At 33.8% G+C, this 16170-nt stretch overlaps 3 protein-coding genes across 3 annotated transcripts; 1 reads left to right on the plus strand and 2 right to left on the minus strand.

Moving 5' to 3' along the window:
• The first annotated feature begins 3898 nt into the window (after positions 1-3898).
• On the plus strand, positions 3899-4792 carry LOC125579020. Its single transcript, XM_048742208.1, has 3 exons — positions 3899-3962; positions 4144-4267; positions 4371-4792. Exons 1-3 carry the CDS (start codon positions 3899-3901, stop codon positions 4408-4410), a joined length of 228 nt encoding a protein of 75 aa, XP_048598165.1. The 3' UTR covers positions 4411-4792.
• An 8532-nt stretch (positions 4793-13324) lies between these two features.
• LOC111200109 lies at positions 13325-13865 on the minus strand. Its single transcript, XM_022690778.2, has one exon. It carries the CDS (start codon positions 13777-13779, stop codon positions 13576-13578), a length of 204 nt encoding a protein of 67 aa, XP_022546499.1. The 5' UTR covers positions 13780-13865; the 3' UTR covers positions 13325-13575.
• Positions 13866-15463: 1598 nt separating this feature from the next.
• On the minus strand, positions 15464-15889 carry LOC125578960 (uncharacterized mitochondrial protein AtMg00810-like). The gene has a single exon (XM_048742119.1). The coding sequence runs from the start codon at positions 15887-15889 to the stop codon at positions 15464-15466; it is 426 nt and encodes a 141-aa protein (XP_048598076.1).
• Positions 15890-16170: the final 281 nt, after the last annotated feature.

Below are 16170 nucleotides of genomic sequence, written 5' to 3' on the forward strand. Positions count from 1 at the left end.
TCTTAAATAATTCAGGTAAAAGTCATATTTTTATTTTTGGATGAAATATCGAATAATTCAGATAAATTTAAATATTTCTTATAAGAATATTTGAGTGATTCAGTTTTTTCAGTATTAATAATTCACATTTTTGAGTGATTCACATTTTTCAGTATTAAGAATATCTATACTATTGAACAGATGAAAACATTTGTGATTGTTGTAGCGGTTTTTCACCTTGCGTGGATGTGAAGTATTAACGAACCTATATTGTTTGAACCATTTTATTAAAGGGAATTAGTTGAACTATTTTGTAAATATATTAAGGTAGACAAAATTTCACTGACCATATATTTTATACACCAGTATATGTATTTATTATTTTCAGGATATAGAGTTTAGGATTATCCTTCCACATATATACACATTTAGGGACACTGCTCTAAGGTTGACAAAAATATAATTGTTAATCATTTTAATATAAACTCCATGGACTATTTACAAATATAAAAATCAATATTGTTAAACTTGTGTATTCAGTAGGTCTGATATGTGTATTTTTATGTTTACCAGTCAAAACTATGTGAAGTCGTGAACCATAAATTGTTAAAACCGTAAGTAAATATTTTCTGATTGCATAGTCTATATGTCATGTGTTTAAATAATGATAGTCCACTCGTGAATCTCACAATGTTTTGTTTACATGAAAGAAATGAGTATTATTTATTATTAATTAATATATAGCTAATTATCTTTTAGGCTATATTGTAGATATGATCGGCAAATATATAAGTATCACAGATGTCTTTGATTCATGTCACAAAAATTTAAAATATTTTATTTAAGGTAAATCTTAGAAAATTTAGGATATCTAGTTATATCACCTATTAAATTGATTAAATCATTGTTAAAAAAAATATATGGTAATATATTGTTAGTATAAATTTAAGATAAGACCAAAATATTAATAGTCTAGTGAAAGGGTCTAACAACCTTTTATAAGTAGATTTTTCAAGATTGCTTCCTTTTTAATAGTATAGATCTGACCTTAATGATAAGCTTACTAATCCCGTGAGACAAAACCTAAAACCGAGATTACAAATCATGCCAAGCTGTTGGTCCCAATAGATCAGCGTGAAGCACTTGACCCGACAGCATCTACACCATAGGCACGCTCCCGGACTAAGCTCTTACCACTTGCTTTCGATGTCTCGATCCTCCGCTTTATCACGCATTTTAGTTTAGGAAAACTGCCATTTAAATCCTAAACTTTTTTTTAAAATGCTAAAAATTTCCTCCATGTCACTACCTTCCTCAGTATTTATTTTCTGACCTAACAGACCTTGAGCATCTCCCTTTGAAATTTCAGACTCATCCCAATCTTCAGATTTACGGTCTTCCTCACATGAAGTTGGACGTACTAGTCCTAGAAAACACTGGTGTTTTGAAAATTGGATCGGCCGGCCGGACCGTGACTTGCTCTTCTAACCAGTTTCAGATTATGCTAAACCCCATATTTAGGTTAAACCGACAAACTCGGTTAAAATCAGTCAAACTCGCTAAAACCGATGACTTGGTACGATATTTAAATCCAGTTTTCTAAAATTCAAGTTAAAATATATAAGTTGCTGATTAAAAAAGATTTCATTAAAAGTCCATATTGTTTTAATATTTATCTACAAAAATTAGTTTTCATTATATTTTTATATTATTTTTTAAGTTTTTATTTCATTTTCATATCATTTTAGATACCAAAATGATATAAAGGTTATAAAAACAATTATATAGTTATATATAATTACGTAATTTAAAATTAAATTACAATTTAAAAATCTGGTTGAATCGGTTAAACGGTTCGATCATTGATCCAACTACAATGTCGAGTCATTATCAGGTCCGGTTTGCAATACATTGGAACACAATTAATTTATTATTATTATAGCTAATACTAGGCCTGGGACGGATCGGATATCCGGGCAATTTTAAGGTATCCGCATCCGGATCCTTATCTGGCGGATCCATAATTTTACTATCCTTATCCGGATCTGGGATTCTCGGATATCCGGGTGTCGGATATCCTTCTAAAAATTGTAATATCCGGCGGATATCCGGATCCAGATTTGGATCCTTAAAATAAATAAAAAATAATATTAATATATATAATATTAAAAATAATTTAAAAATAAAAATATAATGTTTTAATTATTTCTATGTATAATATTAAAAAAATTACATAAAATTTTTATATACTATTATAAAAATGAAAATATATTAGATAAAGATTAAATTTTTATATATAGATATTAATAAAACTTACGGATCCGGATATCCGGACTAAAAAATTAAGATATCCGGATCTGATTTTGATGGATCCAACATTTTACTATCCGGATCCGGATCGGCCCCTTTGGATATCCAGATTTTCAGATCGAATTCGGATCTCGGATATTTGTCCTAGGCATGGCTAATACAAAGTGTACATGTGCTTTTGTAAATACGAGAACTACCCTCAGTGAATGTGTCTCACTAATTAGTTGATTAAAGATAAAATATTAAATATTGTCTCAGCATCTAAAAAGAGAGTTCAGGTGATCAGATCTAAAAAAGACAAAAAGTCACAAGAACAAATACATTTCGAGTTGATTACTCTCTAGGTCACTTTTTGACTTTTTTTATACTCAGAACCACTTCTTACATGTGAGACACTTTGTTGTGGGTCAACAATAAACTGTGGACAAGTTTACCCTTAATAGACATTCTATGCATAGACGGATGATACGTGGACGGATGATGCGTGGACGGAGATGAGTGTAAAAATTCCAAAAGCTTCATCAGAGCAAGCTCCACAATAGTTGAGTTTAAGGACAAAACTCCAATAACAATGTTTGTTTGTGGACTGGGACGAGAATATTTTGATTATGTTGTGTATATGGACGCTAACATAACCATGAATAAAAAACAAGAGAGATCTCTTAAATTTGTGGATAGGGAATTGAAGCTTGATGTGGTGGATATAGTAGTAACTCAAACACTAAACATAGATAATAAAAAAAATGTAACATATTGAAAGGCTATGATATGGATGCCAATGTGTCCACAATCTCAAGGATGAACAAATTAATAACTTCAAACTAATAACTACCATGTACATGTTCAAGGAAAAAAAACAAGTTTGAGTGATGAAAACAAAGGTAAACAAACCAAAAAGTTAAAATGAGCCAGCCCCTCCTCCAAAACCCCTGGTCAAAATGAGTCAGCTCCTCTTTCCGGTGAGCCACACCATGGATTTTGAACTCAACATTGTCGTGGATGAGCTCGGTGAAGCTGCGGTGGTTCGAGCTCGTCACAGTCCTCCACCGTCAGATATGTAGTATGCTGAATTTTGAATTTTAATCATAATTTTACTCGTACACAAATAGCCGTCTATGTTTACCCATCCATGCTTGCCCGTCCATGCTTAGCTTCCCACACCCATCCACATGTGTCCTTCCATGCTTATATTCTACATGTAATTATCCACGTCTTTCAAACACCCACATATCACTCATCCATAACACAATCATTGAATACGTGTACAAGTATAGATTTTAAAATATAACAAAAAAAATATAAAAGTGGATAACAAATTATAGAGAATAAAAAAAAAATTATTATATCAACAAAATTTGTTATATGTATCTTTAATTTTAAAATAAAAAAAAACAAAATATTAAGAAGTAGACTAAATAATAATAAAAAAACACACTTTTTATTTCCTCTTGTCTTAAAAAGATCTCATTTTCTTCTCATTAAGGGCAAATATTTATATTCTGTATGTAGGTCCCATGAGAAAGTGTATTGCAAGTGCATTGTAGCCTTGAATGTAATTGAAAAGTAATAAAGTGTCTCTTGATGTAAAAAATTCAAAAAAGAATCACCAATGAAAACATTACAACCACGAAGATCGGTCTCAGTAGCTCTGCTTCTGCTTATGTTAGCTTTCTTTATAGCATCTCTAACCCCACTGCAAAAAAACTGCAAAATGGAGTGGAAAATGCAGTCATGAACAAACAAAAAAAAAACATTACTCTATATATGCAGTAATGCATTTTTTGTTTGTTACGTTCATGACGGCATTTTCTACTCCATTTTGCAGTTTTTTTTGTAATGGGGTTGGAGATGCTCTTAACAGCAAGATTCATACAGAGGGACACATAGTTTTGAGGGATTTGGAGATAAGCATGGAGAAATCTCTTGGAGATAGCCTGCTAAGAATCTCAAGGAGTCGATACAGTCCTATAAATAACAAGTAAGTGGAATTGAGACACTACACAACAAATTTTTCAATCTTTATGCACACCCTAATCACTATTAGATGTATTTTGAAATCAAGATTTTGTATTTTCTACCAGGAGAAATCCAAGTAAAAAGCATAAGATCACATCAAGATAAGCTTAGATATGCCTCTTATTCTTTTGTAACTTAGATCTTCAGTATTTTTTTAGTTGGTTGTAAAATAATATGCTTACACTTGTTTGTGCATGTTAGCATTGTAGAGTTAAAATTGTTACTGTTTTTACTAGTCTTACTTTTTTTTACAATGCCACTGTTTATTGAGTCAGAGCTCATAGTATAATTTTTGTACCTCTAATTGTTCATTAGAATTTTAGGTTTTACATTTTAAAATTTCTATTGATTTACTTGATTTCAATAGATTTGAAATTTTTTGTACATATATCTCTTCTTTTTTTCTTTTTACTGGTAAATTCAAGGATTTTTTGGAGATGTTTATTGCATAATCTTTCTAAATCATGGAACTAATGTACCTAAACCACACAAGTGTGGTTGGGTTGTATGTTAGGGTAAAAAAAAGCTAAGCGCCCCAGGTTCAAAAACTACCACTTAGATTTACCTATCTGTGTGGTCAGGTGGTGTGGATATCTAACTCCTACGTAGAGAAACCAGAAGATCAGTCGGACTTTCGGATTCGGATATCCCTAAATTATAAAAAAAAGTGTATCTACTCTCATCAATGCTAGAAAAATACATTATTATTTTATTTTCTTTTATTTTTGAATATCAGTAGGTTCTGGACGAAACTCATAATTTTCTCAGATCCAAAATCATAACATGTAATATTAGAATAACACATTAACATACTGATTAAACAAAGAATTCTTGAAAAGTTTGTTGAACATTTCAGCATGTTTTCCCTAGTCACTTCTTAAATCACCAGATGGTAAACTTAACAAAAAAATAAAACTCTAAATCACAGCACAGTTTAGATTGACGTGAGATATCATGATGATCTGGTCAGTCTTCATACCTGTCTCCCTATTACATTTAAGCATCTAATTTTTTTCTGATAACTCAGTTCATTCGGGCCCGTGAACCTGCTAATCCCAGAGTTCATGAGACAAACCATGTAGAATACCGATGTTCCCACATGACATGCAGTTTATCTTAGTTATAGGGTTTGAATCGGCCGGAGTCGTTAGAACATTTCCAAATTCGCCGTACCATCAGATCACATCGATGTCGGTTTAAGCATCTAAATGTGTTTGCACTTTTGTAAATTGGTAAATGAAGTTCACCATTGGTTTGTCCTTACATTTGAATCTAAGAAAAATTCCAAGAAAAATTGGAGACTAAAAAGAATGGTTTGTGTTGCTTTGAAAATGAAAAAGTGGGTAGTCTCCGATGTTGCTGTTACCCCTTCTCTAAATTTGAGACACGAAAAAAACTTGCAATATTTGCAGATAAAATATCTTGTGAATTTGGAGTTTTTAGTTTATTTTCTTATTGCTTACCCTGGCTTCCACCTTACTGTAAGGGTTATGCCTTACTGGAATATCTCATGCACCCATCTGCTGCTAGAGTAAACCAAATAAAAAACAAACACACCAAAATGAATTCAAAAAAATATTGACATCGAGATAAGTTTTAGAAACAAAAATATGGCTTAACAAAACTTATATTTTTCATTAGTCCAAGACGGGTAACCTCATTCATGAGTAAGCAATCCAAAATCAGGCTGTGGAGTATCAGAGTAACCCTTATCTCTTATATATTAAAGGAGAAACATTGTAATAAATATGTTCATGCTAAACTGGACACATGTCACGTGTAGAAGCATTGTAATAAATGCGTCACACTAAAATGAACACATATCACATGTAGAGAGTTTCTCAGCCAAACTCGACATAAATATGTTCACACTATGTACTTTACGTTTTTTTTAATATAAAACTCACATGCATGGTTCTTCTTCACGTTATTTTTACTGTTTACGAATATACCTGGAAAATTATTTATAAATTTTGATTCGATTCGTTATCCGTTTTGATTCGAACTGAAAAATCCGGATATCCGTTATTTTACGAAACAAATCAAATACTAAATTGTAATATCCGTTAAAAAAAATCAAATCACATATAATAATATTTATTGGAACGGAATCCAATTTGATCTATTATATATATATATACATATATTTAAAGAATTATATATTATAGTTTATATAAGTTTTACAATATTTTTGTTTTTAAATAATTTCATTTGATGAATTTTATCTTTCATGTATTATTTTGAAAAAAAATGTCATTTAATATAAATTAGCAGTATCTTTATATATTTATCAGCCATCTTTATATACTTTTACATACACATACATGTGCACTTTGACGTGAGCACCTTATAACTAAGTATTTACCACAAATGAAATATCAAATTTTTTTGGAAGTTATAATATATTTTTTCTTAATGTTTCTTTCACTATCGACCAAATTGTAGTAAAATGATTTGTCTTAATAATTTTATTTTCCTTTTTAACTATTATCCGTTTAGAAACTATAATATGAAATCATTTGTTCGACATCACGACTATCTAAGATTTATAACATGAAAACAAACAAATAATAGTAATTTTTTATTATCACAGGAAAAAAAAAACAAAAACATCAAACATTTTAACAAAATAAACCAAATAAATATTGATTTAAAATGATAGTTATATTTTAGGAGATTAAAAACCAAAAAACAACCTAAAACCAAACTGATATCCAGATTAAACAGATTCATATCTCCTTACTAAGAAATAGCGAAACTAATAATCACATTCCGCGTTAAGCACGTGTTATTATCTAGTTCATAGTATAAGTGCGGGATTCTGAAAAAGTGATTAAATGTTAAATAAAGTTAAAGTGATGGATGGAATTATAAAAATCTTTGATATCCATCTAATAAGTTCTCAAATGCGAACTTTGAAAATTTATTAGATAGGCATCTAAGGTTTTTAGAACTCCATCCATCACTTTAACTTTAATTAATATATAATCACTTTTTTCAGAACTCCGCTTTCATACGATGGATGGAGTTGTTCTCATATTTCCTCTTAGTTTCTTCAGGCTCCGAGTAAAAGAAGAGATACATATGTACTTTGAAATTCCGTATTTGAGAAAGACAACCAACACTATGTTTTCCTTTGTTGTAGTGGGGATTCCAAATGTCCACCAAATTTATTGGTGAATCAGTGTCATAAAAAGCTATAATGGAAATGTTTTCCAAAGCAGGCTTCCATGATTGGCTACAAAAAAAACCATATTTTTAGCACTGTAAATAATCTATAAAGAAGCTTGAAACAAAGAATTTAACCCGGTGGGTCAGTTAATGAGAGAACTTGAGCTAGCATACATATATTTGATCTAAAAAGAAAGGTGCATTGATCTGATTTGTTTCTCAAATAATTTGTGCGCGAACACAATTCTGGAATGATTCAGTGCTGCAAGAGACGAAAAATGATTGCCAGAGATGTGACTATGGATCTGATGTCACACGAAGATAGAGCTGAAGAGATCTGGTCGCAACGGCTTGTTTGCTTTTTTCCTTCTTCTTCTATTACCATTTTTAGTTTAGTGTAGTTACCTTCTCAGCAAATTTGGATTATAAAAAAGTCCAACCCCTAATGTGACCATTTGAAACTTCTATCTATGTTATACTATATCCGTTTCAAAAAGTTAAATATTCTAGAAAAAAAATTTGTTTCAAAAAAATGTATTTTTAATATTTTCAATATCATTTTTATCAATTAATAATGAAAAATTACGAACTTCAAAAACATTAATTGCATTTATTAAAATCTTAACATTAATTGCATTTCTTGATATCTTATTGATTTAGAAATATAAGAAATATAAAATTACAAAAAATTATGCATTAATAACTAAGTTTTTATTGTGTTTATTAATAAGCGTGAAAATCTTAAAACATGTATTATTCTGAAACAGAAGGAGTATATATCTATAGATCCGATTCACTGATTCCCTGAAAGAAACTTCAATGAACACATACACGAATATTTTGGGTTTATATCATTCTAACATATCGTGTATTACTAGATGAAACAATCGGATCCATTTTCCAAAATTAAATAGAAGGCACTATCATAATCAGTATGATTAACTCAAGCTTTGTGTAAAAAACATAGAAAGAAAAGCTAACAAATTGATATAAAACCCACCACAAGAATTCAAGAAACACAGAGGATATCACAACTTAAAACTGTTACTGAAAGAAAACGAAGGGAAGAAATGTTATTCAAAGACAAGCTGACGTACTTCTCATAAAACTTAAAAAACTTTTTTTTTAATGATTTGCCACTTTCTTTTCTTCTTTCATCCCTTTGTAATGTCTCCACTCGAAGATCTCTAGATGGGACAGTAAAAATTAAGGAATATAGCATGGTTGGTTCAAAGGATCCACTAGGTACGCACTATACGGAACCCAAAATTTTGGTTAAGCTTAAGAACCTGAAGTCTTGGAGTGTTTGGAGTATATAGCTAAGGAGATTCGACCGTGTGGAACAGGAACATGTACATATTCAGGGAAACAAGAATCCTCAAGAACATGTACACTCTGTTTCTCGACACCTGTCCCTCATCGGCATAGCGTTTTCTTTTGCTCGCTGCTCTCGCTCGCCTCGGTAGTTTGTTTCCTCTCTGTCACCAGAACCGATCTTTGCCAAGCCCATTGAAACATTTACATTGCCCCTATTTCTTCAGGCTTCCAAATATAAATAAAAATCTAAATACATATCCTATAATATAAATATTTTTAATTGAATCACTGCTCGCCCGTTGACCTTAATAACTAAATATCAATTTACAGGGTCAAATAATATAACAACATAATGATCCAAAAAAAAACTAGATGAAATAAAAATCCATAAAACAAATTTTTTTTGTCTAATGTTTCCATTTTTAAGACACACTATTTTTTTCTTTCTAAAGAGACTTTTAAACTTCTTCTTTTCAATGTTGAATCATCAGTTTGATCTGCAAATTATAAACAAATAATTTTACTATTCATTTTTCAGTTTTTTGGTCTACAAGGTCTACTGACTAAGCCGATCCGACCGCAAAACAGGTACACAAAAAGACCTAGGGAGCCAAGAACGCGAATTCCACCGCTGGGCCATCCAACCTCCGAAAACCGAGTTCTACCCGTTACGGGAACTTTCCAGCAAACAACCCCGAGGATACGGCCCCACGGACCCATCGACATAGATCCTATAAGAGAAGACCACAGGATCCCGAATGAAACTGGAACATTCCAGAATTACATCGAAATAAACGACGCCGAACTCAAAAGGATACACGCCATCGCGCATATGGCGACGAACTAAGCACCCAACGTAGATATGGTTATCGAAGAGACCAGAAGGACTCCTTTCACAAATCAAATCGCCAGCGTAAGATTACACCACGGGGGAAAATTTAAATTCCCCGAGTATTTTGGAAACACATACCCCAAAGCTCATGTATGAGCCTTCCGACTAGAAATTTCGAGAGCGCACCTCAACGATGACGAAAAAGAGGCTGGTTACTATCGCTTCTTAGCTGAAAATCTTACCGGGGCCGCCCTTGAGTAGTTTGCGGGCCTGGAGGAAAACTCAATCGACAACATCATCCAGCTAGTGTGAACGTTCTTTAAACAATATTCAGTTTTCATAGAAACAAGGGTTACCGAGGCAGATCTCTGGAATCTCAAGCAAGCGCCCTTCGAACCGTTGAGAGTGTACATAAACAAGTTCAGAGAAATCAAAACCAAGATTTTTCATCCGAACGAAGACGTGGCCTTGGCAGCACTACAGAACGGCATCTGGTTCTCATCCACATTCAGAGAAGAAATGGCGGTCCGAGCACCCATTTCGTTGGACGATGCCCTACACCGAGCCTCCTACTTTGAGACCCATGAAGAAGAGGTAGCCGCTTTAAAAGAACAGTACAGCGCGAACAAAAGTAACGCCGCCAAAAAGACTAATGTCCCTAAGAACCAGATACTAAAAGACAGCACTCCTATGCGATGAACAACTCGCCGCAAAACATATCATCGATGTATGATCTCAACAAATTTTGTGCCTTCCATAATCGGAAGGGTCCTTCGACCGAGGAATGTCGAGCAGCACTTCGCAGCCAAAGCGAAAATAAAGAAACTAGCAAAGATATCGAAGAAGAATAAGCGCCAACAACTCTAAAGGCCAACTGGAAAACTAAAGACTTTTCAAATAAAAGAAATAGAGAAACCGAGCTTGAATCACCAAGCTCTACACCTCCAGCAGCAAAGAAAAGAGTCGACATGATTTCGTTGGGACCAAAACGCGATGCCCCCAACAGAATCGAAGGTCATACCAAAGTAAAAGTGTGCATTGATATCACAGTAGCGATTCGAAGCTTAGAAAACCTCGACAGAGCCCCCCCTCCCCAATACAATCCAAATACGAGGACTCACTTCAGGAAAATCCCCAACCTCAAGCGAAAGCATAAGATGACCAAAATCTGGGAACTCCTAGAGAGACCGATCGCTCCACAAACTCAGAAAAATGATAGAACGCGAATGTTTAATCGCGACCTGTCTAGGGGAAAGAAACAATACCAACTAGCACCGACCAAAAGATAGAACTTCATGGCTTACGACAAAAACAAAAAAAAACGAATTGACTTCATATACAGAGGCTCTAAATGCTGCAACTCAGTCAACTCGATCAAAGCATACCAACGAAGAGCCAAGAAAAACTTAGGAATCAGAGAGTCCCTATCAGGTCCCGACCACGAAATAACATTCGATGAGAACAGACCTACAGATCTCGACAAGCCACACGACGACCCCTCGTAATACGACTTGACGTCGGTGGCTGTGAAGAATCTCGGGTCATGATCGACACGGGAAGCTAAGCCAAACATCCTCTTCTACGACGCGTTCAAAAGGATGGGATTTACCAAAGCCCTCCTCAAGCAAGAACAAACCCCATTAATCGGATTCGCAGGAGAAACCACTTACTCCCTCGAGTCCATCGAGCTAGCTGTGACTGCCGGAGGATTTCTTTGCATTTCACAAAACCAGTGGCATTGTAAGTGGAAAGACACCTCTAGAAGCTTATCTTGAAGAACCACATTTGGACATTACTAATTTCCAGAGCTTGAACATCCTCGATTGGTGGAAAGACAATGCGCATCAGTATGGTGACTTGGCTGCAATGGCATGTGATCTGCTAAGTATTCCAATCACAATAGTGGCTTCTGAGTCATCCTTCAGTATTGGATCGCGAGTTCTGAATAAATATAGGAGCCGTCTATTCCCAAAAAATGTGCAAGCTCTGATATGAACTAGGAATTGGATCAAGAGATACAAATATTATGCACATGGTAAATAACTCACATTATATTTTTTTTTTTAAATTACCATTATCCTTTATCCTAAGTAAAGGAAGTTTCTGATATTTGCAGATGAATAAATCGATGGTGATGGTGAAAAGAGAAATTACCATCATTTGAGTCCATCGTTAATGGAGAAGATGAAGATGATCAAGTTTGATTTGGTGTTTTGCTTTATATTGATTTGGTGTTTTGCTTTATTACAATGTGAGATTTCTTGTTTAAGTTGATTGTTTTTGTTTTCAGTACTATGAATTGCTTTATTACAATGCGGGATTTCTTGTGTTTTGCTTTATTACATTGATGTTTTGGTTAAGATAACATGAAAGAGATTTTGCTATTATCAAGTCAGCAACAAGACTAAGCTATTTGTAGTTACAGCCCTGTCAACTAATCTATATATGCATATAACAATGATGCATATCAGCTGAAAGTCTAATCTGCATAGCTATACGTACACGTATTGTTTCTACATGGTATTGTGCTTGATAATTAAATTGTCCTAGACACGTATACGTACATTGTGCTTGATAGTTAAAATAGCCCTTCAGTGGTATTGTGCTTCATGGTATACATATACGTACACACAAATAAAACAAATTGTCTTAAGTGAATGAAATAGACTTTGCTATGATCAAGTCATTCTAGTTTGGTCTTTGTTCCTGCAGAAACTCATTCTTGTTTATGTTTGTTCGTGCAGAAAGAAGTAGACAGTGTAATATCCGATATCCCGCGGGACGGTCCGCGAAGGCCTGCAAAGAATGCGGTATGGGTTTGGGCAGCTATTTTCAGGACCGCATCCTGCGCGGAACACGGCGGGAAGACAAACCCGCAGCAGTCCGGGACGGGACGGGACGGGATGGGAGAGCCCAATTGACATCTCTACCTGTCATTAAGAGAATCTATGGATCCTTCAACACAATAATTTCATATCTTGAATGCACTTTGTTTCTAATACCCAAAAGTAATAGCTTCCTTTCCGCTATAATACTCGTCCACACATAAGATGGTTTATCCACTGAATCTATTCGCAAAGGAGAGGAGGTAAAGAAGCTAATACTCTGTTACAAAAATACAGAGGCAAAGTAGAAGGCCGAAATGTAGTAAGGCCCAAAGATAGTCAAACTCTATTCAAGCCCAACACTAGTTCAGCCATTCAGCATCTCTGGAACGGTCACAAGACTTGTGCCGCGGAACTGGTACAAAAGACAACATCTCTTGTACTGCAGATTCGCTTTGACAGCTTGCTGATGGTGTGAAACGAGGATAAGATAGCCACATGTTGGGTTTTAATAGTTGAGTCTTCTTGTATATAAAGCAATGTTAGCTCTCTGTAATCGGTAGCTGAAATGCGTCAATAAAATATTATTCAGAAAATTCATTCTTGTGTTCAGTTCTTTATTATTTCAGCACCAAATTGGTGTCATGGTTGAAGTTACCTTTAATCCCTAACAAAAAAAATATCCATCAATCACTAAAATTTTTTTTTGTTGCTAAAACATATCTTGATATAAAAGATGATGAAATTGAAATGATACAAGAGGTTCATTATAGATTCCTATATTTGTTGGCCTGTCTTTTTCGGCAATACACTTATAGCATTTAAATTATTTATGTACTCTCTAGTTTACCAATATCCTATTTAAAACATATACTTGGTCAACTCTCCACTATTACATTGGAATTTTTTTTCAAAACATGTATCTTATTCATTACAAATTTCAATAAACTTTACAATACTAGTTTTCGTTCTTGTTTTTGGTTCATCTTATGTGAATTACTTTAGAAATCATTATCCAAGTACACAACAGTAGTACAGATGAACATATAAAATATGAAAGACAAATTCAAAGCATAGATAAAAAAAAATTACAAGAAACATGTGTACGTATATATAGTGTAGAATTTAAGTGCCAGGAAAGTGAATGACGACGGTGAAGACAGTGACGAGGCCGAAGTAAATGAAGGAGTGAAGAAGGATTGAGTATCCGCTCGTCTCCATTTTCCCAAAGTCTACAAAGTTATTGTTGCCGGGAACCTGAAACAGCAACCCCGGCGTCAGAACCACGAACAACACCGTCGCTACAATTGCAGGTATCCACTCCGCCATTTCTTGATTCTTCTTGTTTGTTATCCAGGAAGAGAGATTTTGATAAAGAGCTAAGTTATATTAATAGACTTAAAGAGAGAAATATATCTCTTGATAATGAAGATCATTAATTTGAATCCCTCGAGGTTGGTGGAATGGCATATGTGTTACATGTCAGCAATGTCGTGGTCAAACTGTTGGATGGTCACTATCATCTCTAATATTGTTAATCATTGCATTATTGCATTGGGTCTCGTTGACTTAAAGAAGTTGAAACTTCATCAAGTGGATAAACGAAGGAGCTATTATAAATGTATGATATATATATGTGCTAACTTGCATGCATACAGTTGTGTTTGTGTACATGTAGTTTGTACTTGTATCTTGGTGAGTTTAGTCACTTAAAAAAAAGGGGGGGGGGGGGGGGCAGGGGTTTAGGTGTTTTATACAAACTAAATTCTAATCTACATTTTCAAAAAGGCTTATTTGCCAAATAACCAAAAAGAAAAAAGTAATTTGATATTTCGTAAGAGGTTAGAGAGAGATAGGAAGAGAAATAAAGGGGGGGGGGGTTTAGGTGTTTTATACAAACTAAATTCTAATCTACATTTTCAAAAGGGTTTATTTGCCAAATAACCAAAAAGAAAAAAGTAATTAGATATTTCGTAAGACGTTAGAGAGAGATAGGAAGAAAAATAAGGAGAGAGATGATGTTTTTGGTTAGATAGTGGGTTTTTGTTTTATGGTTATTGGGGCAAATTTCCTTTTTCAAAAACGAGATTTTTGTTTTTATTTGAAAAAACTTTTATATAACAGAAACTGAAATTTTATTTATAATTTATATATTTGTAAGTTCTTACATAATATGTGTTTGGATTTATGTATATATAATTGACTTTAGTTACTTTTATGAAACATGTTAAATTTAAGGATCAAGAAAAATTCTGACCCGTACCATGTAAATTATTTTTTTCTATTTAGATATTTAAAATTTAGATAAATTTTTTTACTAAATGTCATTTTTAATTTTATTCTAGTGGCATAAGTTTAAATTTAGATCTTAAATTTGTGAATAAGTTTAAAAATATTGATCTTAAATTTGTGAATAGAAGTTAAAACTTTATATTGGTATATTCAGTGTTTTGAACTTGTAAAAGAGTAGTTTACAATAAAATTACAAACTTGAGATGGTTGGCAAACCAACTCCAAGTTTGTCCCTCAATCTTTCAAACAATGCACGCAAAAGGAACTTTGTAAAAATGTCAGTTATTTGCTGAATGGCTGGAATATGCCTCGTTTCAATGAAGCTTAGAGCCACTCTTTCTCTAGTGTAGTGCCCGTTGGTTTCAAAGTGTTTAGAGTGAGCATGAAAGGCTGGATTTGTGGTTAGGTGAACTGCTGATAGCAAAGCCTGATCATCGTGAGGAATGCCTAAGTCTTTCAATAGCAAAGCTAACCATGTAAGTGCTGCACTTGTTTCTCCTAATGCTCTGTACTCAGCCTCAGTAGAGGACCTTGACACTGTCGACTGTCTCTTGTTGCTATGAACTCCATACGACAATGTACCATCAAGATACGTAAGAATTCGCTTCAGAAAATTGAAGTCTGATTGAGTCGGCTGATGCATTCTCTGACATATGAAGGTGACTGCAAATTGTATATATGGTCTTGTCAACGTTAGATATTGTAACTATCCAGCAAGACTTCAAAAATAAGAAGGTTGAGGAAAGAGTTTCATAGCTGTTGCATTGTTTGGAAACATATGCAGAGGTAACGGTGTTGGCATAGGATTGTAGTCATAGATCCCTGCAGTGTGCAGTATATCCTCAGTATATTTCTTCTGACTGTGAAACAAACCATTCTCAGTTGTATCAACCTGAATCCCAAGAAAATAATGTGGATGGCCAAGATACTTCATAGAAAACTGAGAACTGAGAGCTGCCATCAAATGCTTGCACTGCTCCGGATCACTTCCTGTCAATATTATATCGTCAACATACAGCAAAAGAACCATTGTTTTCCCTTGACGATGATACACAAACATAGAAGGATAAACTTTGATACACGAGAAACCATACTCCAGGAGAAACGTACTGAACTTATCAAACCGTGCCCAGGGGCGGATGTACATAGGTGACTACGGGGGCACGTGCCCCCCACTACTTAAAAAAAAATTATATGTATATTAATTAAATATAGTTATGTAATAATTGGCCAAGAAACAAAGCTTTATATTTTCAGCTTAAACAATCTATAACACATTATTATATGACATAAATCTATTGTAGCCCAAAATAAATATAAGTTCAGTTTTAAAAAGTTCAATCAAAAGCTAAAGGAAATAATAATGAAGTTGAAATCTACCTAATTACACTACACCCAGAACTAACTACACCCAGGTTTTTCTATGTC

This window comes from Brassica napus, chromosome A10, assembly GCF_020379485.1.
Source record: "Brassica napus cultivar Da-Ae chromosome A10, Da-Ae, whole genome shotgun sequence".
In the NCBI taxonomy this organism is placed as follows: Eukaryota; Viridiplantae; Streptophyta; class Magnoliopsida; order Brassicales; family Brassicaceae; genus Brassica; species Brassica napus.

Coding starts and splice junctions, on each gene's coding strand:
- LOC125579020 (XM_048742208.1), top strand. CDS start 3,899: ATGAAAACATTACAACCACGAAGATCGGTCTCAGTAGCTCTGCTTCTG. Junction 3,963..4,143: donor TCTGCTTATGTTAGCTTTCT/TTATAGCATCTC, acceptor TTGGAGATGCTC/TTAACAGCAAGATTCATACA. Junction 4,268..4,370: donor TACAGTCCTATAAATAACAA/GTAAGTGGAATT, acceptor ATTTTCTACCAG/GAGAAATCCAAGTAAAAAGC.
- LOC111200109 (XM_022690778.2), bottom strand. CDS start 13,779: ATGGCGGAGTGGATACCTGCAATTGTAGCGACGGTGTTGTTCGTGGTT.
- LOC125578960 (XM_048742119.1), bottom strand. CDS start 15,889: ATGTACATCCGCCCCTGGGCACGGTTTGATAAGTTCAGTACGTTTCTC.